This window comes from Lepisma saccharinum, chromosome 7, assembly GCF_977018435.1.
Source record: "Lepisma saccharinum chromosome 7, izLepSacc3.1, whole genome shotgun sequence".
Taxonomy (NCBI): Eukaryota; Metazoa; Arthropoda; class Insecta; order Zygentoma; family Lepismatidae; genus Lepisma; species Lepisma saccharinum.
In genome coordinates, this window is record NC_139235.1 from 85,653,824 (window position 1) to 85,680,954 (window position 27,131).

A 27,131-nucleotide genomic window follows, 5' to 3' on the forward strand; every position below is an offset into this window, starting at 1 on the left:
TAAATTTATTATGATAGGTGCAAACGTGTAAAACATGATATTCGGTACACACAAATATATCATTTTGGCTGTTATTCGAAATTCGACATTTAAACTCTCATTACTAGGAGAGCAAATTTGTGACCTATCGCCCTCTACATTGGTTCACCACAAACCACCTATAAAAAGTACAGTGGGTTAAGGTATTTAACCTTTAGCAAAGAGGCGAGAATAAACACATCCACACTATTGTGGTTGGAGCTCAAGAGATTCTTTGGAGGTATGATACTTATCAGAGGTGTCTCCTGAACGCATGCTGCGCATGCGTCAATTGTGGGAAAAAGAACAGCTTGCTCTGCGACGACATTGATGAGCATTTCTACATTCTACTTTCTTCATATAGGAGAAGCATTTATTTTACACGAGAGTGCTCAACTAAGATTATATTACATTTATTGAATCTGAAGTGACACGTGCGTCAATTGTGGGAAAAGAATTATTACTTTCTTTCACTTCAGATCCAAGAAATGTAATATAAGCTTAGTTCAGCGCTCTCGTGTAAAATAAATACTTCTCCTATATGAAGAAATTAGAATGTAGAAATGCTCATTAATGTCGTTCGCAGAGCAAGCTGTTCTTTTTCCCACAATTGACGCATGCACAGCATGCATTCAGGAGATGCCTCTGATACTTATAATGTTTAAAGTTGACAAGACACATTCAATCTAAGTTATTGTTATTCCTTGTGTTGAAAAAAATTAAGCTGATTTAGGTTTAAACCAAAAATGAAAAAATTGAATATTCCATTCCCAGGATTTTGCCAGGCAGTAGATACATTGAAATTGCCGAGCAGTTAGTTATAGAGTCAATTTTAAATTATAAAAGAAAATCAAGAAAATTAATAGGCAATTAAGATTTTTTGAAAGCAGGAGTTGATTTTAATGTTATGTGTAGAACATAAATACATGTAATAAAGAAGCTGTAATTTTTATTTCATGCCCTTATGTTATGTAACCTGCTCTGGTTCAGGGGTCGATGGTGATCTGTGATATTGATGTAAATATTAGTAATGTTTTTGATTGATTGTGTTGGTGTTTTAAGTCCACTTTATGCACAGTAAGGTTAATTGGGACTACAGTTTAAAGTGGCATCTGAACCACTATGTGCATCCACAAGGTATCAAACCTGGGACCCCTTGATTACAAGGCAATGACGTTACCACTACACCATCGGCAAGGCCTATGTATTAGTAATGTAATTCTGAGAGAATTATTTATGGAGTACTAAGGAATATATACAGTGCCTTTCACGGTTGAGTCTTCCGCAGAGTTGCAGCTATTACAGCGAAAGCGCGTCTGCAGGAAAACTGGATGCAACATTCATGGAAATAGAACCGCTAGCTATGTATTGAAAGAAGCTCATACAATTACATTGACAGTTGGAATTAAATTGAGCATGTATCTTGTTACAACAAGTGTTGGAAATGATGTCCTCCTGCATCTGCACATTTACGGCATATTTTTTTGAAAATACTTTAAATTCTCCCTCCTGATGTATTCTTTCAATTCTCCTAATGTATGGCTTCAGGTCTAAAAGTTTGGTAGCTCCCATGCAAACTTCATGCAAATGTCTGTTTCTTGTGCAAGGCACCGGAAGGATTTTTGAAATGTATGTACCAATCGTGCTCCGACGTCATCTAGTTTCTCCCCAGTAAGCACATGTCATTTTACCCTTCGCTTCTTATCAAGAACAGACCCTATTTCCCTAAATTTGCTCCTAAGTTCTCAAACATTGTCTGTGAGGAACAGGAACATGTGGGAATCCTGCTGCCAAAGGTCTTCTGACTTCCCTACAAGAATTCGTAATGATGGAAGAGTCGTAATGACCTAAGAGTCGTACTTAAAAATTTCATGTTTTAAATTGCACCCATAGTGTGGCATTATTAGACTGCAGAAAAGCACCAGTAATACGTAAAATAAAACAAAACAATCTAAAACACTTGTTGGCACCTTAACACTTCACAAACACGTGCAAATTGGACACTGTATACTGAAGCACTGATGCATCCAGTGCCAAGGTCAGCATACAGCTGTGGGTCAAAATGCCAGCAGACGCACTCCCACTGCCTGGCATGTTAGCTGCTGCTTCATGGAAAATTCAACAGTGAAAGTCACGATCATTCCATAAAATTAATTCTATTTATCTTAAAAGCATCCAAATAATGTAGTAAGTGTGTTCATAATATGAAAAGAATCAAAGCAGGAAGGAACATAGAGTTTTGTGTGTTATCTGAAAACCATATTTTCTTTTTCAGCATTGGTAATTATGAAGATGTAAGCCATTTAAAGAATTTGGAAGATGCTTCTCCACTACGGCAGTTTGCATGTGCGCATTGTTCAGAACGCTTTCACTATAAACGTAACCTGAAGAGACATATGAGAACTCATACTGGTGAACGCCCTTTCAAATGTCAATATTGTGATAAGGCATTCAGTCAAGCGTATGACCGAACAATCCATGCCAGAAGAATCCACAGCAAGGAGTGTCGATTCAAGTGCCAGGAGTGCGACAGTACTTTTGTGGAAAGATCCCAACTTCTAGCCCACAGTTATAAACATTCTAAAAGAAAACCCTTCAAATGTAATTTGTGCGAAAAATCATTCATTTTCATTAAAAATTTGTACAAGCACATTAAGCTCCATAATGATCAATACATTTTCATGTGCACCTACTGCCTGAAAGCTTTCACAGATGATACTGAATGCAAGGTACACAAGAAAGAATGTGAATCCAAACCACGAAATTCTGAACCTGTAGTAGATGGAAGCAATCATGATAATTCCAAATACAACTGCAGCATGTGTGGTAAAACTTTTACAGAGGAATGCATGTATGAAAGTCACATAAAAGTTCATGAAAATGAACAAGGGAGTGTTAGTAATAGTGATGTACTCTTTAATACAACTTTGAAGAGTGAAAATGAATTATTAAATGATGAGAATGTTATGAGTGATCATCATGAATCAGCATTAAATGGATATGATGACATGCACAACATTTTAGAGGATAATGGCAGTGACCATTTGGGAGAAACAAATTGTTTTATCTCAGAACAAGCTTCAATAGGCCACCATAATGATGTTCACCTTTCACATTATGAAGATATGAAAATTGAAGAGGATATACCAGAAATTGAAGATCACAGAACACCAGATACTTGTGAGACAAGGTATGATACGAGGGGCGATCAGGTTGCTCTGACCCTAACATAGAAAGAGCGGCAATAGGGTTTCAATTTTATTTTTATTTTTCAACATACTCCCCTGCAACTCCAATGCACTTCTCCCATCGGTGCTCCAACGCCTGGATACCTTGCAAAAAAAAATCTTCCGACTGGTCCTCCAACCATGAGTCCACAGCCCTTATCACCTCAGAATCATCAGAACATTCTTGCCCACGAACGTCATTCTTCAAATGTTTGAACAAATTGAAATCACTGGGGGCCAAATCTGGGGAATAGGCTGGTTGGGGCAGCAATTCGAACGATGCATCTGCGATAGCGGCCCTCTCAATGCGTGACGTGTGGACAGGTGCATGGCCTGGTGAAGGAGCACACCACGGGTCAACATCCCACGCCTCTTTTTCTTGATGGAATCACGTAATTTCTTGATTAGGTCACTGTAGTATGTGCCAGTGATGGTTTGGCCTCTTTGTAGATAGTCCAAAAGAAGGACACCCTTGCAGTCCTAGAAAATTGAGGCCATCACCTTCTTGGCTGACGTTTGTACTTGAACTTCTTCGTTGGTGGAGAATGTGGGTGTTTCCACTCCATGCTTTGTGATTTTGTTTCTGGGTCGAAGTGATGGACCCATGTTTCATCCATAGTTACAAATCGGGCAAGAAAATCGTCTATATCAGCACGAAACTTGTCAAGAAGTTCTTGACTGATGAGCACTCGGGTGCGCTTCTGATCTGGGGTGAGGTTTCGAGGGACCCATCTGGCAGCAATTTTTTTCATTTGCAATTCCTGGGTAATTATGTTTTGCACAGTGCCATATGACAGGCCACACATATCAGCAACGTGACGGATAGTGACTCGACGATCCTTCAGCACGATATGTGGACTTTGTTAATGTTTTCGGTCGTCATGACAGTTTTTGGTGCTCCACCTGCATGTTCATCCTCACACGACTCTCTCTCACAATTAAACTCACGACACCATCTCTTCACCATATTGTATGAAGGAGCACTGTCCCCTAACGTATCCACCAAGTCCTCATGAATTTTGGATACCGTCCACTTCTTCTTCACAAAATATTTAATCACAGCTCTCACCTCAGTTTTCTCCATTCTGGCACATTGACACAACTTCACTCAGTTAAACCCCTGTAAAAAGAAAACTGTACGTTACTTAGACTTGCAATTCAGATTGAAAGCATATAAAGGATCACTAAACAATAACAAAATAAAAAATCAATCGTGACGTCATTCCTTCTATGTTAGGGTCGGAGCAACCTGATCGCCCCTCGTACATTGTGCTATTTCTTGTTTTCAGAAATTTTACTGTAACTTTCTTCCATGTTAGTTTAAAATTCTTTTCTGTGTGATTATTTAAGCTGTGTTTACAAACATAGAGTGGCCACAAGCAAAAGAACCTTCGACCAAAATATTTTGTACATCTTCCCCTCCATCCATTCAGCTTAGAACAGTGTTGCCAGGTCAGATGTGAAAAACTGAGTGACGTGACCTTGTTGAAATGACGTGGAATGACCCAGTTATATTTTCTGCAGAAATATTGTACAAAATGGGTACCCAGCAACAATTTTTTCTACAATGTCCATAAAACTTACAATTTTCTTTCAAGGAGTAATAAACTATAAATATCATTCTTTGTAGAGAAGGACCATTTCTTTGCAATAATTTTCAACATTGAAAACTTTTGGTTCCATCATGCTCACATGCTGAAAATTCTTTTTTTTTGTAACCTAGTTTTCCACCAAAAAAATTAGTCTACAAGTAGATCATTAATCATTTTTGAGGCTTTAGTAAAATCTTTTGAGTGCTGATGTATTTTTTTTTCTGAAATCCTCATCATTTCGTTGAGCTTTGTGTAAGAGTTCAGAGAGATCTGATCACTGGTTAAGGAGAAAAGAAATAAAATTTGCTAAATCTTATCTAAAAAGACAAATATACTATGTTCGTCTCTATGCTGCTAAGATATTTTGCATCTATCTAATATTGGAAATGCCTTATATCTTTTACAGGAACACTGTGTAATATACAAAACTGCATATTATTGTCTTTTAAACAATATTTTGTGCCATGTGCCAGAATAATCGCAATATTACTTCGTAGCACGAAACAAATTAAAAACTCAATTTCCCTTTGGAGTCCCTCTATGAGTGGCCATAGGTAAGGAAGTCATGCAGGTTGGGAGAGAAAGGAAGGAATGGAAGTTCAACGACATCTACTTGATGCTTCACTGATTTTACTGCTAGATGTCCTGGCTAATACCTAGTGTGTGCACATATTTTTTATGGTGGAATCTCAAGTAACTTTTTGCTGTTATTTTGTGGTCCGCTGAGTACATTGAAAGATTCTTCAAATACTACCGTTTATATTTTTATTTTTTTGCTTGGAGCTAATCTTACTTCTTCCTTATCTTAATCTGCTCTAAGCAAAATAAATCTAAACATCAGATTTGTTTCAAATTTCTTTGAGCAACATAAGTTAAAAAATAGTCTATAATAACTTGTGAAATTCCTTCATAGTTCTATTGAGATGCAAAGTATGCAAAAAAAAAAAAAATGTAAAAATTTGTAGAAAACGACAGCAGGAATGCACGTACACTTTTGTGTTATCTGAAGAGCATTTTTTTTTCTTTTCCAGCATTGGTAACTCTGAAGAAGGAAGCCATTCAAAGAATTCGGAAAATGTTTCTATAATACGCCAACATGCATGTGTATATTGTTCAAAACGTTTTCGCTACACATCTTCCCTAAGCAGCCACATTAGAATCCACAGTAGTGAATTTCTTTTCAAGTGTGAGTATTGTGGTAAGACATTCTTCAATGCACGTGCACTAGAAATCCATGTCTATAAAATCCACAGTAAAGAGTGTCGCTTGAAGTGCCGGTTGTGTGATAGAGCTTTCGCGGAGAGATCCAGCCTTTTAGACCACAATTGTAAACCTTCTAAAGCAAAACACCTTAAATGTTATGTGTGCGAAAAATCATTTAGTTTGATTAAATCTTTATGCAAGCACATTAAGATCCATAATGAACAATACATTTCTATGTGTACCTATTGCTGGAAACCTTTCACTGATGTTACTGATTGCAAGGAACACAGGAATAAGTGTGAATCAAAACCACAGTCTGACCCAGATGTAGTTTATTCCGAATTCATCCGCTCTGTTTGTGGGATAACTTTTACGGAGAAATGCACGTACAAAAATTACGTCAATGTCCATTTTGAAGGAGGTAGTGTTAATAATAGTGACATGGTCTTGAATACAACTATGAACAGTGAAAGTGAATTTTTAACTGATGGCGAGTCAACCAAATATGCTATTGACGAGAATGTCATAAGTGAACATAATGAGTCAGCATTAAATGAAGATGATAGCATGTGCAACATTTCAGAGGATAATGGCAGTGCACATTTGGAAGACACAGAATCTTTTATCTCAGATCATGGCTCAATAGGACACAATGATGATATTTCCCTTTCAGAATATGAAGACTTGAAAATTGAATTGGATAATGAACAGGATACAAGAGATGTCCAACATCATACAACACCAGATAACTGTGAGGATAGGTATGATACATTTTTCTTTTTGCTCTTTTAATGAACATGACACTAAATTTCTTCCATACTAGTGTAAATTTTTTTTCAGTGTTATTATGTAATGTGTTTGCTATAAGTATATTTGTGCAGATATTTTAACATCCTCTAACTAACATGATAACCATCAGCTGACTGACAATAATATGATTGTTAGATCACCAATAGACCAGTTGATGTTATTGCACAGCCATGATATGATCACTGTTGGCAGTCCCTTTTTATAAATAACCTAAAATTTCTTTTGGAATCCGCCTCGTACATAATTCTACACAATGATAAGTATATACATTTGAAACATCCAAGAAAATGTAAACCAATGTTCCTAAAATTTCCTTCTATGAAGTGAATCGAAGAACAAATGAAGACACAGTTGTGGATGTTATCTAAAAACTTTCTTTTTTTCTTTTCAGCATGTGCAACTCTGAAGAAGAAATCCATTTAGAAGATTCGGAAAATGTATTCACAACATGCAAGCCAGCATGTAGGTATTGTTCAAAATGTTTCCGCTCCAATTCTGAACTAAAGAGACACACTAGAATTCATACTGGCGAACGACCTTTCAACTGTCAATATTGTGATATGTCATTCCGCCATGCACATGTGCGACAAATTCATATCAGTAAAATGCACAGTAAAGAGTGTAGATTCAAGTGCCAGGAGTGCGGCAAAGCTTTTGTGGAGAGATCCAAATTTGTAGCTCACAGTCGTAAACATTCTAAAAGAAACCGCTTTAAATGTTGTTTGTGCGAAAAAACGTTTTGTTGGGTATATGATTTAAAGACTCACATTAAGATCCATAATGATCAATACATTTCTATGTGCCCATACTGCCTGAAACCTTTCACTGATGATGATGATTGCAAAGCACACAAAATGGAATGTGAATCCAAACCACAAAAGTCTAAACGTGAACTAGATGGAGGCAACAGTGATAATTCCGAATACAAATGTGTTGTTTGTGGTAAAAGTTTTAAAAAGAAATGGAATTACAAAAGGCACATAAAAGTTCATGAAACTGAACGAGGTAGTGTTAATAATAGTGATGTAGCCTTGAATACAATTCTGAAAAGTGAAAGTGAAATTTTAATTAATGTTGAGCCAAACAAATATGGTTTTGGTGAGAATGTTGTGAGTGAACATCATGAGTCTGCAAGGAACTGCGTGGAAAGGTACGATACATTTTTTTCTTTCTGTTTTTGTTGTTGTTTTCATGAACTTTACAGTAATTTTCTTCCATGCTAGTTTAAAAATTTGTCTATGTGATTATTTAACCCCTAGACGACGGAGCGTGTTTTGCCAGCTAACTCGCCAATGATGGAGGCTTTTTCAGCATGAATTTAAAACTTCCTTTTTTTTTTAAATAAAATTTTATATCTCTGGAACTAAGAATGCTAGAGTTACAAATTATACCTCGTTTTGTTCAGTACACATGGGATTATAAGGCTGTGCTATAAAAACAAAATTTTCCTTTATCAGGTATAAGAAGAAGAAGAAAAAAAACTTGTTTGTTTTACGAAATTTGAAATTCGTCGAACCCCCACGCTAGCAACGCCAGGACAAAGAGGTACAGAATGGTACCTACGTATTGTCTGATATGTTTTTCATTATCGTGGAAAAGATTGTGCACATATTGGAGATAATTTCAAAGAAAAAAATATTTTCAAATGTAAAGGAAGAATATATCGAACCTACCAAAAGAATAATTATTAAAATAAATTAAACCTTACTAATTGCTAATTACCTCAAGACTTGTGCAGAACTCAAAACATGTATATCCGAACATTATCCGAGACACAGTATGTCCAAAAAGTCACATACTACGATAAAAAGCTCCTTGTGACAATATGTCACAAGCCAGCATTTAAGGGTTAATCTGTATTTATTAAGTATGAGGCTTGATAGAATAATAAAGTGATGGCATCTTGCACAGTCTTGTGGTAGCCAAAATACAGTTTGCATATGGTCAGTGAATGAATTTATGACCACAGATACCAGTATGTATACTGACCTGTCAAATAAATACTGGGAATTGTTCAATGAAACTCAAAATATTGGTTTAATCATTCAAATTTATTTTGTCGCCTTCAAAATAGGTCCCACACATATGCCAACGAATAATCCAGTTCTCGAAACATTTCTTATAGGCACTTTCCGGTATGGCCTTCAGCTCCTTCTGTGAATTTTGTTTTATTGTTTCAGTGCACTCAAAATGTATTCCACGAAGTGGTAATTTGAGTTTGGGGAACAAAAAGAAGTTGCATGAATACGATGCTTGATCGATGACATTCGTTGAGTTTTTGATTAAAAATTTGCGTACAAGGATTGATGTGTGGGACGGTGTGTTATTGTGGTGCAAAATCCAAGAATTGTTCTTCGACAAATCTGGTCTTTTCCGGTGAACATTCTCTCTCAAACGCCTCCTAAGGCGTAGATAATATTGTTTATCGACTTTGCCCCTCCAGAAGGAATTCCGAGTGGATAACGCTATGGTAATCAAAGAAAACAGCCAACATGACTTTGATTTTCGAGCGACTTTGAAGTGTCTTTTTCGGTTTCGGCTCGTTATCGAAGTGCCATTCCGAAGCTTGTTGGCTGGTTTGCACGTCTCGTCACCTGTTATGATGTGTTTCATGAATCTAGGGTCCGAATTGGTTGATTCAAGCATGTCTTAGCAAACCTGTTTGCGGTGCTCTTTTTTAAGAGAATGAGCTCTTTCAGAACAAGCTGTGCTGCAATGCATCTCATGCTCAAACCATCAACTAAAATGGTGCGAATGGATTCGTGAAACATGTCCAGATCCTGAGCTATCTCCCTTAAACTGGAATGACGATTTTCCATCACCATTTCCTTCACTTAGTTTGGTTGAAGGTCGACCGGAACGAGGCAAGTCTTGAACCAATTTTCGTCCTTCTTTGAATGCCTTGTACCACTCGTTCGAGGGTCACTATTTATATTTTGAGCCTAACAATGAAAAAACCGGAATTTGGCATTGAAAACTGCTTTATTGTTTTTCGAAGTATTCTCCTTTATGGTCAATACACTTTTGCATTCGTTCGAACCATTTGTCAAAGCAGGTTTTCCAATCTTCTTGAGACACCTCCATAATATGGTTTTTGAACGCATCAACGGCGTTTTCCGCCGACGAAAATTGTTGTCCATGCAATTTATTCTTGACATTCGGGAACAAGAAGAAGTCGTTGGGTGCCAAATCAGGACTGTACGGCGGATGACCCATCAATTCGATTTTTTGACTGTTCATAAAGTCGGTTTGTTAGACGAGATGTGTGACAGCTGGCATTGTCTTGATGAAGAATGATCCGACGGCATTTGTTTGTTTTCCGTATTTGACCGAAGACCTCTGGCAAACAAATTGTTGTGTACCATTCAGAGTTGACCGTTCTACGTTCCTCTAAAGGCACAGTTGCCACATGACCAGTTTTCCCGAAAAAACAGGCGACCATTTGTTTCGATGTGCTTCGAGCGCGAACAACTTTTGTTGGATTGGGTTCATCTTGAAACACCCATACAGTCGACTGCTGTTTACGTTCCGGCTCATATGCATATATCCATGATTCGTCACCTGTTCCAAACTTATATACGTCTTTTGAAGCACCACGATTGTATTTATTGAGCATTTGTTTGCACCAATTGACGTGAGCGTCTTTTTGAGTTTTTGTCAAATTGTGTGGGATCCAACGAGAACATACCTTTCTCACAGCTAAATGATCATGTAATATTTTATATATGCTGGTGGAACTAATGCCTATGGTTGCCTCAATCTCACAGTATGTCACATGACGATCTTGCAGTAATAGGTTTTGCACAGCATCAATGTTTTCTTGAACAACAACTGATTTGGACGACCTTCGCGAATCTCGTCGGTGAGCGAATGGCGGCCACGATTAAATTCGTTATACCAGCGTTTCACAGTGGCAAAGGAAGTAAGTTGATTGATGCACTCTTGTCTTGATAATGCACGTCGAAAATCGTAAAAAATCGTCGCACGAAAATGTTCACGAGTTAATTCCATTTTATTGTTGTCGCGCAATCTCCAAGGCAACATAAACAACACTAATGAAGCTATTGACAAAACATTTGAAGTACGTTATGGTCAATAATGCCAGACGATTCCGTGCAAACGTCAAATCGCGCCTAACTTCAATCAATGTTGCCAAGGCTCAAAATATAAATAGTGACCCTCGTATGCTCGTGTTTTTGATAAAGTTGACTCATCGCAGGTCTTCTCAAGAAATGTCATTGGCAACACAAAGTTTGATGCAAACTCTTTGTTCGAAATTCTTATCCATATTACAAATCGCAGACCACACCTGAGGTCGACTAACTTAAGCAACAGTTGTAAACAAACTGGTGGACAGATCGTGCCAAAACTCTACGTGACAATTAAGTACATTGGTACCAACGTACAGCAAAAAGAATTGTTTTCATAGGCTTTTACACAGGCTTTTTTAAATTAACAATTCCTGGTATTTATTTGACAGAAGGTATATCTATTGTACATCATGCATTTCATTAACCTTTTCAGTCCCAAGGCCATTTTCACAAGTAAGCCTCTCTGTCCTGAGCCTATTTTGAGCAAAATGCAGAGGTTCAATTAAATGAGTGTAGATCGGAGACTAATTGCCCTAGAGAGATGAGTGATATACCGTTGAACGCGGAATGAACCAGAGATTCAGACTATATGCAATTTATGCAAATTCGGCATATATGTGGCAGGGGGAGGGGCTAACTCTCAAAATTCCAAAATTTCGGGAAAAAAAATTTGGTATGACAGTGTCGACATGCACATGGAAATAATTGCTGACATGTAAGGAACACAAAAATATTTGCATTATTATCATATGACCAATGTAACTTGAGTTGTACTCCCAAAAGGAATGGTCGGCACGCCAATGATTCAAGCTTCAAAATGCAGCGGTACCTTGAAATGACTTTAGCTCAGAGACTATTTGCTCTGGAGATATGAACGATATACCATTGTACGCAGAATGAATTACAGATTCAGACGATATATAATTTATGCACATTTGGCGTATATATGGAGGGGGAAAAGGGGGAAATCCCCTGAAAATACTTTTTTTTTTAAAGAAATGGGGTTTCGCCCCGCCCCCCGAAAAAAGTCAAAATGCACAAAATGCAAAATTTATGCAAATTTGGTGTAGGTATGGAGGGGGAAGGGAGAAAACCCCCAAAAATTATTTTAAACAATTGTCACTTCACCCAAAAAATGTCCTCGCACTTGAGCACAAACGACACCTACGCACAACATTCATGGACGAAAAGCTAGAACGCAGTGAAAAATGAGCGCCGATTCTTGCAGCTGCTTGAAATTCTATTTTTAGACAATGCAGGGTAACCCCTGTCGCAACTTGTGGACACTTGTGCTAAAAAAACAAAGGTTTCCTTCAGCACACTTCGAAATTCCATTCTCACAACACAGATTCAACAACCAGTCTTCCCCCTCACCCACCCCTTGCTTGCGCCCTCACGGAAAACTTTCATTTTGACATCGGATACTGATAAACAAGCTTCCTTCGAATGCAGTTCATTGCTTTAGAACAACAAAGCTCGTCTTCCTTTGTCGGCAAAAATTTGACCTTGAAAAGAGACGCAAAAGAGAAGTCCCTTTTCCCGCCTTTTCACCTCCATTTTCATGAAGAAAAAAAAAGATGAAAGAAACATTTCTGTTAAATACATGTGTTAGGAACAATATAAAAAAAAAAAATCGAAATGCTAGCCAAAATTGGAAAAGTTATAACGTAAAAACTACGACCTTGACACCGTGAGGCTTACTTTTGGGTATCTCGATCGAGATGCTTGGGACTGAAAAGGTTAAAGCAGACATTGTAGTCTTTTTCAGGAAGAAAGAAAAAATAATTCCCAAAGTCACACGAAAAGCTAGAGTACTAATCATTTGGCTAAGCAGGATTTGTGGTTGCATTAAAACAGAATAGCAATTCTTGATTTTCAAAGACTTGTAGCAGCAAAAATCATAGTGATAGTATTTACTCTGTGTCACATTTACTGTTCATGCCATCTGATTGATCAATTATTATCTGTTGAACTCATGTTTTCACTTCCATTTATTCCTATTCAAGTCCTGACCAGGACACTTTTGTTACATCTTCATCATTACACTAAACCTACAGAAAGAATTTCAACATTCAGTAATGAAATTGAAACTTAATGTAATTTAGGTTTTTCCTTTTAATAATAAGAATGAAAAGTTGGATTGGAAATATTATTATAGCAAATACAGATACTATTAAGAAATTAACATCTCCAGCATGTTATATAAATTAAGGTGTTATTGAAATAGTTAAAATAACTTTCATGGTGTTTGTATCATATGTCTGAGTTTGAAAACTAACATACTTATCTTTTATGTGTGAGTCCTTTGTCGCCCAACATATGCCTATGTCCTGGCGACGTGATTTGAATAGCTGTTCTTGGGTTACCAGCCAGGTTAAATTGGCATTAGCTTCCAAAGTTTCAAGCAATATCTTTGGAAGCTAACACTGAATTAACCTGGCTGTTATCCCGAGAACACTTGTTCGAAAAGTAATTTGTTTTACGTAATGCCACAAGTAAGAATCACGAAGGTCTACAACAGTAACCGAGTTTGTTATTACTAATTCTAACATACGGAAATCCTTCTTTCCCAGAGTGGACGCTTCACTTTGATGATGCAATGGGTGCTTATGTCACAGATAACTGCAGTTGTAAAAATTTTCATTACAACTCTATGCTACTAAGCATACTGTGTGTCTGTTTAAACAGGTTTGCCCCTATGTAACATTGAAAATGTCTTACATGGTTCATAGAAATGTCGTATCTTTTGTAGATGTAAGGCATTTCACCTTTTATATCTCTTTGTAGAATTTTCAATGCTATATAGAATCAGAATTGTACAAACTGACACACAATATGCATAATAGCATAGAGTTGGAATGTAAGTTTTTGCAATTGCAGTAACTTCAAACAGCTTCGTGCAAAACATGAGTGCTTGATTTATCTATTACCGCATCTCTCGTTCCCATAACATAAATACATAAGGTAGCTTGGAATTTCACCATAAATGACCTGCCACTTTGGTTAAGTTGGTATGTTACCATGCAATATTGAGGTTATGATCAATCCTTAAAAAGGAATTTCTAACATGTAAACCTGTACATAAACTGAATGTAAACAATGGCTTTAATACATATTTCTGTAAGCAACTAAAGTTAAATAAACAGTCAATTTCAGTTCATAACCAAACATTGCCAAAATTGATGAGCAGTTGATATTTTTTTTTTAAAGCAACAGTTTATTTTAAATGTGTTACGCATTGAACATAAGTGATGAAGGTAATTCCAGGAAAGTGTTGTTTCTCTTTCATGTAAGCTTTTTATTCATGGTCTGTGATATTGAAATGGGCAATACGAATGTAATTCTGTGAGAATCATTTAATGAGTACTTGGGAACATTTATAATTCTGTATTTAAAGCATACAACAAAACATAAAAAATTTGTGCATAAAATTTCATTCTATGAAAATAATGTGTTCACAGTTTTGTGTGTTATCTGAAGACCATATTTTCTGTTTCAGCATGGATAACCCTGAAGATAGGAGCCAATTAGAGGATTCAGAAGTTGTTTCTACAACACACAAATGGAAATGTGTGCATTGTCCAAAACGTTTTCTCTCTAATTCTGACCAAAAGAGACACATGAGAATTCATACTGGTGAACGCCCTTTCAAATGTCAGTATTGTGATAAGGCATTCGGAGAGGCATATCTGCGAACAAACCATGTCAGTAAAATCCACAGGAAAGAGTGCCATTTCAAGTGTAATGGGTGTGACTTAGCTTTTGTGGAAAGATCCACTTTTCTAGCCCACAGTTTGAAACATTCCAAGACAAAACACTTTAAATGTTATTTGTGTGAAAAATCATTTAGTTTGGTTCAATCTTTAAAGAGGCACATTAAGATCCATAATGATCAATACATTTCTATGTGCACCTACTGCTGGAAACCTTTCACTCATGACACTGACTGCAAAGCACACATGGATAAGTGTGTATCAAAACCACAAGAGTCTGAACATAAAGAAGATGGCAGCAACAGTGATAATTCCGTGTACAAATGTGCTGTTTGTGGTAAAATTTATATGGAGAAATACATGTACAGAAGACACATAGAAGTTCATGAAAATAAACGAGAAATTTCTAGTAATAGTGATTTAGTCTTGAATACAACCCTGAGCAGTGAAAGTGAATTTATAACTGATGGTGAGCCAAACAAATGTATTGATGAGAATGTTGTGAGTGAACATCACGAGTCTGCGGAGAACAGCATGGAAAGGTATGATACATTTTCTTTTTCTTTTTTAATTTACTTTACAGTAATTTTCTTCCATCCTAGGTTAAATTTCTGAAAGTCAATGTATTCATTACAACCTGGCAATGTCCGTGACTGTACAAACAGTCTCATGTCAGCCAAAATGCAATTAGGATGTGGTCAATTTGGCATGTATGAAATAATGAATTTATGAGCATGCAAATGTGTATGTCTATGGTATGTCATTAGTTTAATTTAAAAAATACACTGCAAGGTTTTTCCAGAAGAATTCACACTGGAAGGCAGGTCTTATCCTGACCATAGTTTAAAAAAATTTTGTCATTTTTTAACCCTAGGATACTACCGTGTCCCCATATTACATTGTAACTCGCGCTACATAAATTTTATGTACATGATGAAATTGATTTTGAACAGAACCTCTACATCATGAAAGCAAAATGACTATTCTTTTTTAACAATATTTTGTATATTTTCCTTATATTGGGGTTTTATTCTTCATTTAAAAATGTGTAAACATGGTTTTATTAAACATAGAATATTTTAAGGGAATGTCTTGATTGACAAGCCTGTATGTACATTAAGAATAAAGGCGAAAAGTTCAAACAATGAAAAACAAACAATAATAATATTTATAATACTGTAAATACGGAATGAATGTAATTTTAAAGTCTTACAAGAAATAGTGCATGCTTCCAAACTTTTGTTTTTCAAAATCGAATTTACGAATGTCAAAATTACGTGAAAGATTTTTCTCGTTTTACTAGAACTTTGTATAATTGACGTGCAGAGTCCAACATAATGAGCAAACTAAAGACGTTCAATGCTTGCTTGCACCCTCCTTATCACAGTGCTGCCTTGAGTCTGACAATGCCCGAGGCACTGCTAGGCAGAGGGGTGAGTGGGTGCAAGATGGGAGGTAGGGGAGAGATTTGAGCACAAAGCATATGTAACTTTTACGTACGGTAGTGTTCTAGGGTTCAAAAATGCGATTCGTGAAATTTTAAAATGAAATGTGGCCATTTTTGATTTGTAGAAAGAATACAACTACAACCTATGTCATAGATAATAGTCAGATATTCAGATTAACTTGACTTTTCGTAGGGTGACTTATGGACCATACATCAACTCCTACCACTGCTGCTTACTGGCTTTCAAGACCAAGCCCACTACTAATGCTTTCAAGTAACACCCCAATCCTTGATGCTATGTTTTGACTACTTATTTCATTTTACTCCCAGATGGAAGACATGACCTACAGAAACTCCTCCATTGGAGTTAGTTTTGGACTAGCACATTCACTTATGTTCGCTCCTTTTCTACCACTGCACCATCTCCAGTCATAATTCTACTGTAGGTTTTCCCGTTAGATTTAATTCTAATACTTCTCTTGGGAAACTGTCTTTTGTCTCTGAGCATGTCCTATCAATCTCCTTGTTAAATTTTTCACTATCAAAGCAAATCTAATTTCGCATTTGTTTTGAATATCCTTAATTTCATTCCCTTTGTCAGTTCTTTGAATTTCCAGATTGTATTCTTCTGCTGTTCCCTCTTTCTTTAGTTAATATTGATCCTAGTTAGCAACATTTTATTTATTTTGCATACTTTGCATGCTGTTTTCCATATCTTCTCATCATTACCTTTCATGTTTCTTTGTCTAACTCTTGTACTTTTTTCTGTAAATCTGTATGTGAGCAAAATCTGCACCTTCTAGTCGCTGTGTTAAATCAAACTTAAAGCCTCTTTTTCTCCTTCATTTGTTTTTCTAACTACTTGATCAATGTAAAGGTAAACATAGACAGCCTTGTTTTAAACTATTGTGTATCTCAAGTTCTTCCGAAACATTTAATATAACAAAGAAGAGATTAATAAAAGAGGTAAAGAAATGAAGTAAATACATAGTAGACGGCTTCCCCGATTGTATTGTCGCCATGTACTCAAGGGCCCCCATGTTCAACACCCAGTGGAGTTACATTGTTATTCAGACCCCACTTTAAAATATAATTTTAGTCCCAGTTAGCCTTTAAGTGCATACATTTTACTTGGGCTTGACAATTCAACAAATGTGTAGTACATGGACCAGCAGAAAAATCTGACTGTTTTGAAATGTGTTTATAAATAGGATTTATTAATTAATTAATGTAATGCAAGGTTTAATAATCAAAATTGCTACAAAAATAATTGCCATTTTCAGTACTTACATTAATTTTTCTTTGTTTTGAAAATTGTGTCCGATAAATGATGACCTCATTCCTTACACAATCCTGTAGCCTTGCGTTTAAGTTTCATGTCACCCTCACGAGTATTTCATTCGGAATGCTACCTTGCATTACATTAATTGTTTTCTATATAAACACATTTCAAAACCGTCAGCTTTTTCTACCAGTCCCTGTAGAACGCCATAAGAAGAAAAGACTTCAAGACTCTACAAGAAGAGTTTGAGATAAAAAAAAAATAGAACAATCATTATGATTATATTAGATCAAGTAACGAGAAAATCAAATGAAAGAAAGAGACATAAACCAGGTTGGGAGAGGAAGGAAGCACTGGAAGTTCATTGACATCTGCTTGATGTTTGATTTGTTTTAAATGCTTGGTGTGCTGGCTATTACTCAGCGTGTCAGGTCGTTTATGGAGAAATTTCAACCTAAATAAAATAAAGGTTTGTGTAAATGTTGGTGTTTAGATAATTTTTCCCTTGGAGCTATTCTTATATCTTATTTTACTGGTTAAAAAATTATCATTTTGCATTCACATGACAATAAAAGCATAAAGTAGCTTGGAATTTCACCATAAATGACCTGCGTACTTTGGTTAAGTTGGTTCTTACCATGCAATACTGTGGTTATAATCAATCCTTAAAAATGAATTTCTAACATGTAAGTCTGAAATGAATGTAATACTTATTTCTGTAAGTTGGCCCCCAGGGCAAAGTGGTTAGCCAGGGGTCCCAGGTTCAAATCCCAGCCTGGGCATGGATGTTAATGAGTGTCCATTCATCAATTTCATCATATCATCCCTCATCCCCATCGCAAATTAGCCATAAGTGGCACAAAAAGCGAAGTAAAATAAAGTAAATCAATCAACATATTTCTGTGAGTAACTAAAGTAAACAGTCAATTTAGCTTCGGAAAATGTCCAATGGTAAAGCTGTTAAGCCTTGTTTCCATGTTAATAAAACTTTAAAATGCTGACCAAGGTACACTTTTTTTGTCTCAAGAAGATCCTGTTAGAGGGTGGAAACTTTACGCTTTTATGTATATTTTTATACTATAAGAGTTTGCCTTGGTGAGCATTTTAATGTTTTATCAATTTAGCTGATAACTGAGCATTACCAAAATTGACAAGCAATTGAGATATTTTGAAACCAGCAGTGAATTTTAACTGTGTTATGCAGTGAACATAAATAATGAAAGTGATTCCAGGAAACTTCATTCTTATTTGATGTAAGCTCTTTATTCATGATCTGTGATATTGAAATAGGTAGTAAGAATGTGATTCTGTGAGAATAATTTAGTGAGTACTTGGGAACATAAATAATTCTGCATTGCAAGCATGCAACAAAATGCAAGAATTTTGTGCATAACATTTCATTTTATGAAGAGAATCAAAGAAAGAATGTTTTTGCAGTTATCTGAAGACAATATTTTCTGTTTCAGCATGGGTAGTCCTGAAGATAGGAGCCAATTAGAGGATTTGGAAGTTGTTTCTACAACACACAAATGGGAATGTGAGCATTGTCCAAAACGTTTTTTCTCTAATTGTGACCTAAAGAGACATGTGAGAATTCATACTGGTGAACGCCCTTTCAAGTGTGAGTATTGTGATAAGGCATTCCGCCAGGCACATGCGAGAACAATCCATGTCAGTAAAATCCACAGGAAAGAGTGTCGTTTCAAGTGTAATGAGTGTGACTTAGCTTTTGTGGAAAGATCCAATTTTCTAGCCCACAGTTATAATCATTCTAAATCAGAACGCTTTAAATGTTATTTGTGCAAAAAATCTTTTAATTGGGTTACTAATTTATACAATCACATTAAGATCCATAATGATCAATTCATTTCTATGTGCACATACTGCTGGAAACCTTTCACTGATTATATTGATTGCAAAATTCACAAGAGTGAGTGTGAATATAAACCAAAAGAGTCTGAACTTGTAGATCGCATCAACAATTATAATTCTGCATGTGGTATTAAAGTTGGTGAAAATGTTGAGAGGTTTGAGTGCAGTGAATGCGGCAAGGAATATCGCCATAAACCTTCCCTGCAACAACATATGAAGGTGCATTCAGGAGTTTATCCATTTGAGTGTATCTGTGGTCGCTCATTCTTTAGAAAACGGCATCTTATAGAACACATGCAGTCCCATACTGGTCATCGTCTTTTCAAATGTGACTATTGTGATAAAAGATTCTATACAGAACATGGACTAAATTGCCATGTGAAGCTTCACTCCAAAGAACGTCCTCAGTACAAGTGCATAGAGTGTGGGAAAATATTCTATTCCAAATTTGGCCTCAAAGACCACCTTCCCAGCCATACTGGTCAAGTTTTTGAATGCCAGGAATGTCGGAAATCATTTTCTCGCCCAAGTTCTCTTAGAGAGCATCTAAAGTCACACGATGCAACGCAATCATTCCAATGTCACTTCTGTGGAAAGGTATTTAAGACAAATAGAAACCTGATGGGTCACCTCATGCTGCATAGTGGTGATCGGCCCTTCATGTGCGAAATTTGTGCAGAAACGTTCATTACACCATCCCAATTGAAAGGGCATGCCAAAATTCACTCCAAGTAATCTGCTTCCAGATTTATGAAAAGCAAAACTAGGCTCCGGTACCCCTTTCTACGCCCTCGATTTCAGGCACATTTCAAATATTTTCGTGAAAATATTTAGTTCCTCATAACAAACAGTGTTTGCAAATAGCACGGAAGTTAATTCTTTAGATCTACGTGCTACGAAACTTACGTTTTTTATAAAATTAAAATTCTTTTTTATTAAAAACATAAACAATTTATCATTAAAACCCACCCATGCCCTCGCCGGGACTCGAACCCAAGACCTCCGGATCAAAGCGAGTTGAGTTGACCACCCAACATGCTTGGCTACCGAGGCATACAACTCTTAGGTTGGCCTCTTAATGTAAATACATACTTTTCAATAAAAATGTTAATTGTTATCTAAAAAATAAATGTGCAGACACAAAAAAACATAGAGAGACTTTGAAACCTAAACGTTTTTCATCTTACATACGAAGATGTAATTTTTATTTTTTAAAAAAAGGGGGGGAGTGAGTCATTCATTCATTTATTTCAGTGATCAGAGCCCCCTTCACCAATAATTTTGACAAGTCTGCGCTGCTGCTAACAGGTAACTCGAGAACACTTGTTCGAATCACATCACCAGGAAAGGTACAATTCCTACTTTCATACCAACATATCCAGATATTCATGTGAGGAGTGTGGAGAAGAATTTCATCAGAGGAAGAGCTAAAAATTTATCTTGGAACATGCAAAGAAAAGTAAAATGTCAACGGGTTTTCAAGTGTACAAAATGCAACAAGTTATTCACTCGAAATTATGTTCTTAAGAAACACACCAGTGATAAGTGTCCATGTAAATGCAAGGTGTGTGGCCAAGCTTTTCATTGGAGTGGGATCTCAGCAAACACATGAAGATGCAAATGGAGTGTCCCTTAAAGTGTCGCAAATGTGATAAAATGTTCTGTACTAAAGTTGAACTAGATGAAATTGAAGAAATGCACAAGGAATTGTTTTTTTAAGTGCCCATTTTGTGATGTGGCATTCTCTGATAAAGAGCATTTGGTAAGTCACATTCAATTCACAAACAACCTTCTTCATGATCCTTTTCTTCAAATAAAGATAAAATAAATTTGAGTAATGTATTGAACATGTGCCAATATTTGATTAATACTTTTGTAACATAGTATTTGATAATGACAAAAGTGTTTTAATACAGTGAAATCCAGATATTACATTTTCCTGCATTACACTTTCACCCATTCTGGTTCCAGTAAGGCAGTGTGTTGTAAATTTTTTCCAGTTATGCATCATCCTGCTTTACAAGTTCTTTAGATCAATTTCTGAATATGTTGATTGGATGTGTTATTGGTCTAAATTCTCATTTGTGGATGTGTTAAATGATTATTGTAAATTCCCATTTCTGGACTTTTTGTCACATAACTTATCTATTTTATTGATGATAAGTTCTATGAATATCTTATGAATTATTTTGTACACGCCAGTGACTTGAAGTGCAATGGACCTTTCCACTATGACATAAAAAACGTTTTAAATCCATTAATTTTATTTATTATAACACAAAAATGAGGTATGCAACATATCTCGGATATATTTGTTTTGGTTTTTGAGAAATACGCCTTCAAACATTGCTGAAATTCACCTCCTACTCACGGAAGTGAAAATGGCCTCTGACGTCATCTATCAGCGTGGCGTGCAGGCAGGGCTTTCTGCTAGCCACGTAAACTTAGTGTGGACCGTGAAAGTGACAACAATAGTTACTGTAAAAACACAAGTATCTTAAAATATGAGGGTTAAGTCATAAGTCATGGCAACTATTTTTTTTTTCTCGCAAACAGGGGACAACACGAAAAATCTAAGATGTACGTTTGAAAGTGTATGGAATGTACCTTCGAATGAAGCCACCAGATGAAGTCTGGATGCAGGAGACTGTCGTAGGGAAGAGGCCGAACACAGGATATTGGACAACAGTGTTTTATTATGAGGCAGATCGGCAGTTGACACTGCCCCATTTGAAGGTCTCCACCCACTTCACCACTTTTCGATAGGGCATGGCATGCACACCCAGAGCTTCCCGTAGCTCTGTATGGCATTCCCATGCATTCCTGCCACGAAGAACTGCTATTTTAACGTACAAACGTTGCTACTGCTTCATGACCTCCATTTTCAAAGGCTGTCACTCACTTACTGAACTTGGGTGCGTGCTCACTACCCCACCCAGTTCACATACACCATCTGGTGGCTTTTTTCAAAAGTACATTCCATACACTTTCAAACGTATATCTTTCATTTTTCGTATTGTCCCCTGTTCACGAGAAAAAAAAATAGTTGACATGACTTTTGACTTAACCCACATATCAGTACAAAAACGAGTGCTCCATTTTTTGCAGATTCATTATGTACTAACAGTGGCAGCATTTATTATAATTCAGCCCCTCAATGGAGGGTTTTTCCATTAAAATGACAAAGCAATACTGCCGCCAATAGTCAATAACTGAACACTTGAACAGTCTTGTTCATTGCCAATACATTTAGTTCTGACTGCCAGGAAATTATTGCTACAAGAATGCCTTTCTGGAATTATAATTATTTTCATCACAATACGGGTTTACATGTCATTTTCTTCAATAAAAGAAAAATATATATGCAGATTTCTAAATTTCCTGCAGTAAATGACAGTTTTCACCATTTCAAATATGTATATAACAAAAATATGTATTTATCCTACTTTTACATAGCTTTTCTGTAATCTTAACTATGAGAACACATGGTTAACTTAGTATTCTCTTCTGTTGTGTCACTTTTGGATAATCGGGACAATGAAGATGAATGATGATGAGCAATGTTCGAAATCAGGGTGCAGGAGGGCACTACCCCCATTGCTACCACCACCAATGACAACCTGCGTCATTTAATTTGTGTATCACCAGAGCAGAGAGTATAATATTCTCATTGGTGTTACCCAAACTATCTCGTTTCCACCAAGTTAACTAGTGTTGCCCACGAGACAAGTCGAGACAAAGAGGAATAATCTGACCAAGTCGAGTGCCAAACCTGGAACATTTGTTTGTTAATATGGTTGGTGCCGAGAAGAACCCAATATGGGCTTGTGAAAATTGACAAGAGCCTGAGATGGATTTGTAATAATCGAGACGAGAACGAGAACAGACCCTATGAGAGAGACCTCTGAAAAATAGAGGAAAGACTGATACTTTGCCTGAGAATTCTTGATCTCGTTCGAGACTTTGTTACGATATTGGAAAAAAAAAACGTGCAAATATGCCACGGTGGCTCAATCGGTAACGCGTCTGACTACCATGCTAAAGGTCCTGGGTTCGATCCCCGGCCGGTTCAAATCCGGGAACTTTTCTAACGTTGGAAGCAGCCCCGGCGCCCACCCAGCGTCGAATAACATGGGTACCTGGGGGAAACCTTGGGGGGTAAAGGCAGTCAGGGGCGTGATGCTGATCACATCACTCCCACTCATGACCGGATCAAGAAAGTGTGGGGTGTTATCCCGACACCCCCTATACGCCTTCATGGCATGGTGCTATGCACAGGGGAGCACTTTTTTTTTTTTACCGAATTTCCTATACTTTACTAGGAGACTTCCTCAGATAAATCATGTAGTTTGTGTATAATTAATATTTACTATAATGCCAGTTCATTCATTGTAATTCTGAATCGAATGTTTGATTTGCATATATAATCAGGATAATATCCTGTATTTGAGGGCTGGTAGTGTTGAAACGAGACGTCAAATAAAATGAAAAACGTTATTAGGAAAAGTTGTCTTAAAAACTTCTATGCACTGTGAAAGGTTATATTGTGGCCCTATTTTTTTTTAGATTTGAGACGAGAACTGCCCTTCGAAATCGAGACGAGACCGTCAGTGAGATATGTAAAAATGAACATGCTACAGACATGTTAACAACTCGAAACGTACCGAGACTAACATGTCTCGATACCACCCCTACTGGTAAAGTTGTGAGCCGACCTAAACCAACGAGCTCGGCTAATGAAGTGAGGCAGCTATTTCACAATACAAAATTGAAAATATAACACACAACTCATGTAATGTTCTAGATTAATTTTTTTCTTATCTGCAGAAAAATATTTTATCACAATATATAATGACTGCACACACAGAAATGATTGTAAAATAGAAAATGAAAAGATGAATACCATACTTTTATCTCACTCATATTTTGCACTACAGGTTAAATTTCGATAAATATAAGTTCAAAATTAATTTTTGAAAATTTGGTCAATAACCAATTTCAGAAGCAATATTTTTCGCATGACTTGATGAGAATACGCAGGCACCATCCTCTTTTATTTATCTTGCATGTGGGCAGCAGGGATATTTAATAGAATGACCATAGCTTTTGCTTTCATTATTGTCACTTTTCCACTATTTAAATCTGTACAGATCGCAAAACTGCCACTCACGTTGGTTCTCATTAGGCAACACGTAAAGTGAACACAACTGAATGCTCAAAGTGGCTCAAACAGCAGACGACAAACCAGCAACACATACATGACGTATCAACATGGCGGATTGTGTTTCAAGAGCAACTCTAGCCTTGCAGATTTGAAAGTCTCACTCTTGCCTTTAATTGAACGCAGAGAAACGCGAGAACTTGCAGGGGTTATTTTTCTATGGTGTAGTTTTTAAAATTGTTGTCACTAAAATTTAGTGGAAATGTCCATTATATGTATCTAGTGAGAAAGTGTTAGACTTTTATTCATTTTTTCTTGATTTAATACTACGAAATATGTGAATCATTGCCAATACTGACCATAACATTTTTGACCAGTCTTTTACATGTATAATGTAGTAATTTTTTGCATATTTTTTGTTAAATCTGTTGCAATCTGTAAAATATGAGTTATGATGAAGCAAACTACATGCAGTCTTTAATTGCTGTTTTTCTGTTATAGTATTTGAAAATGTAAACACTTTCAGTGTCACATTTTCACTCTAGTGCACCCACCCAAGAAATAGACAGTACTATTTTTTTTTTTTTAAAGGAATAAGTATGTATATCTAATGCTTATGCCTCTTTGTGTTTTGTAATCATGTAGTGGTAACCTTGTTACCTTGTAATCAGAGGGTACCAAGTTCGATACCCAGTTGAGGCATGTGACACAGTGATTCAGACTTTGAACTGTAGGTCAGCCACACTTGCCTATGTGGGCATAAAAGAGACTTAGAGATATTTGCCTCTGTCAGATGGGTTATGAAATACTGATGTGATGGAAGCAATGTCTGCACTTCCATGGTCATTTGCACTTCTGCAATGGTGATTTAATTTCTTAGGCATCAACTAAAGCAAATCATAAAGACATTTCTAACCTGGAACAATTTTATTTGTATTGTCACCTCCTTGGATGGGCATTTGGAAAAGGGTGTGGACGTGCAAGGCTTTTTTCTCCCCAAAACAGCTTCTTCTGTTTGACAATATTGGGATATTGAAAGAATCAGAGGTGAGGCGTCCGGTCATCGGGTGATGCGGCGATGACCAAGCAAAATATTAAAAATATTACATTTTAAATATTTTAGAGAAGAACTAATAAAAAAAAGTCAGGATATTTGCATATTTGTGTGAAATAAGCCAAGCAACATCATGTAACAGCTCGAAATACGCAAGAGATTGGGTAAAGTTTAGCGCATTGAAACGAGGGCCCTGTACTGTCCCCCCAACCGAACCTTCGCGCCAAGTTTCTTATTGAAGGCAATGATATTGGATGGCTCAGCTCATCGCAGAATGGTGCGAATCTCTCTGGTCTCTGCCGGTGCCGAGAACAGGTGAACGCTTCCGGACAGACAGACCCTATGACAAGGTCCAACATCCTCTACTTTCCCCCCACTCTTGAAGATCTTTTTTCAGCCTCCATCCCCACGTTTACAGCCACATGCCAGGTTTCTCTTAAGTCGTCAAAATTCTTCCGAGTGCCCAGTGGCATGCTCTAGCCACTCTAGGAGGTGTTGGTGAGGGTCATAATCCCTGCTTAGGCTCAATATAAAAATAAGACTGTCAAAGGTAGAAAAAGATGGCAAAATTATGAATGATCAATAAAAAAAGTACACGTAACCCCTTCCAAAAATCCTGGGCATGCCACTGCGAATGTCTGCTATTTCCACTTGTTAAGAGGAAACACACATATAGAATTATGTATTTTGTAGTAGTAAAATCTGTAGTATGGGCTTTTACGTTGAATTGGGAATGACCTTGGCGTTTATCACAGATAAGTATTATCCCCCCCCTACTCCCATTAAAAGATCTACCCTGACGTTTAGCAAATCTTGCAATGACTACGTGAAGATGTCACGCTTCGCCAGTGAAAAGAATCTGTACTAGTCTTATTTGCCCGTTATAATAACTATTGCAAATTACTGTGACTAACATGAAATTATACATGGGAAATGTATAATATTAGGCCGGGATTCATTTTCCAGTGGGAAAGCAATATGTTCCCCTACTCCAGATGCCCTTCCATTTCCCAGCTATATACTCGTGTATCTAAATATTGTTAATAAATTGCATAAATTAACATAATCTATATATTACTAAATAAAATTCAGTTTTGCCATGTACTTATTGTTTTACTCTAGCTTTCACATTGTGTGTGGTTTCTTCAGGAGTTATGCCAACTATTGTCAAAGTTTAAAACATGGGAAGGTAAGTTGTGTTAAAAAGGCTAAAATTGAAGGTAAAAGACAATGCAAAGTGCCGTGTCACTACATCCTACTCCATATCTGGATGGCAACGGGACCAACAGTTTGAGGTGAATCTGAACCACTGTGTCGTGCGCCTCAAATCTGTTACCCCATGATTATCTCTTGCATATTTCCACTATATCTTGTTTCTTGAAATGCTAGTATTTCAGTTTGTTCTTTTTTGTTTATTATTTGCTTCGACAATTCTTTCATGATTTCAGAAACATTTTTACGTTCTAAGTCCCTATATATAATGTATTCTTAGCCTATTTCACATGCTTTTTCCAGCATCCATGAATCTTGAGATTTTCCTAATGAATATTGGCTTCTCTACATCTTTTGAGCTCCCCCTGCTCTTTGACTTTCTGTTAGGATTTTTCTCTCCTTGTCCTTTGGACACCCCACTTCTTCCTGCAAGGCAGTAAAGGCTGAGC

The 27,131-nt window shown here is 36.7% G+C and overlaps 1 protein-coding gene across 4 annotated transcripts in view; it reads left to right on the plus strand.

Annotated features, from left to right (window-relative positions):
• Window positions 1–27,131, plus strand: part of LOC145989987 (uncharacterized) — a 74,248-nt gene that overhangs the window by 41,194 nt on the left and 5,923 nt on the right. For 3 of the 4 annotated variants that reach the window (XM_083125554.1, XM_083125556.1, XM_083125555.1), the window contains 5 exons: window positions 2,294–3,208; window positions 5,869–6,801; window positions 7,242–8,000; window positions 14,441–15,196; window positions 18,850–21,808. In XM_083125554.1, coding sequence (XP_082981680.1) covers window positions 2,294–3,208; window positions 5,869–6,801; window positions 7,242–8,000; window positions 14,441–15,196; window positions 18,850–19,990 — 4,504 coding nt within the window. In that variant the 3' untranslated portion in view covers window positions 19,991–21,808. Of the gene's footprint in view, window positions 1–2,293; window positions 3,209–5,868; window positions 6,802–7,241; window positions 8,001–14,440; window positions 15,197–18,849; window positions 21,809–27,131 lie in introns of those variants that run through there. The other variant, XR_014441908.1, reaches the window with a different exon arrangement.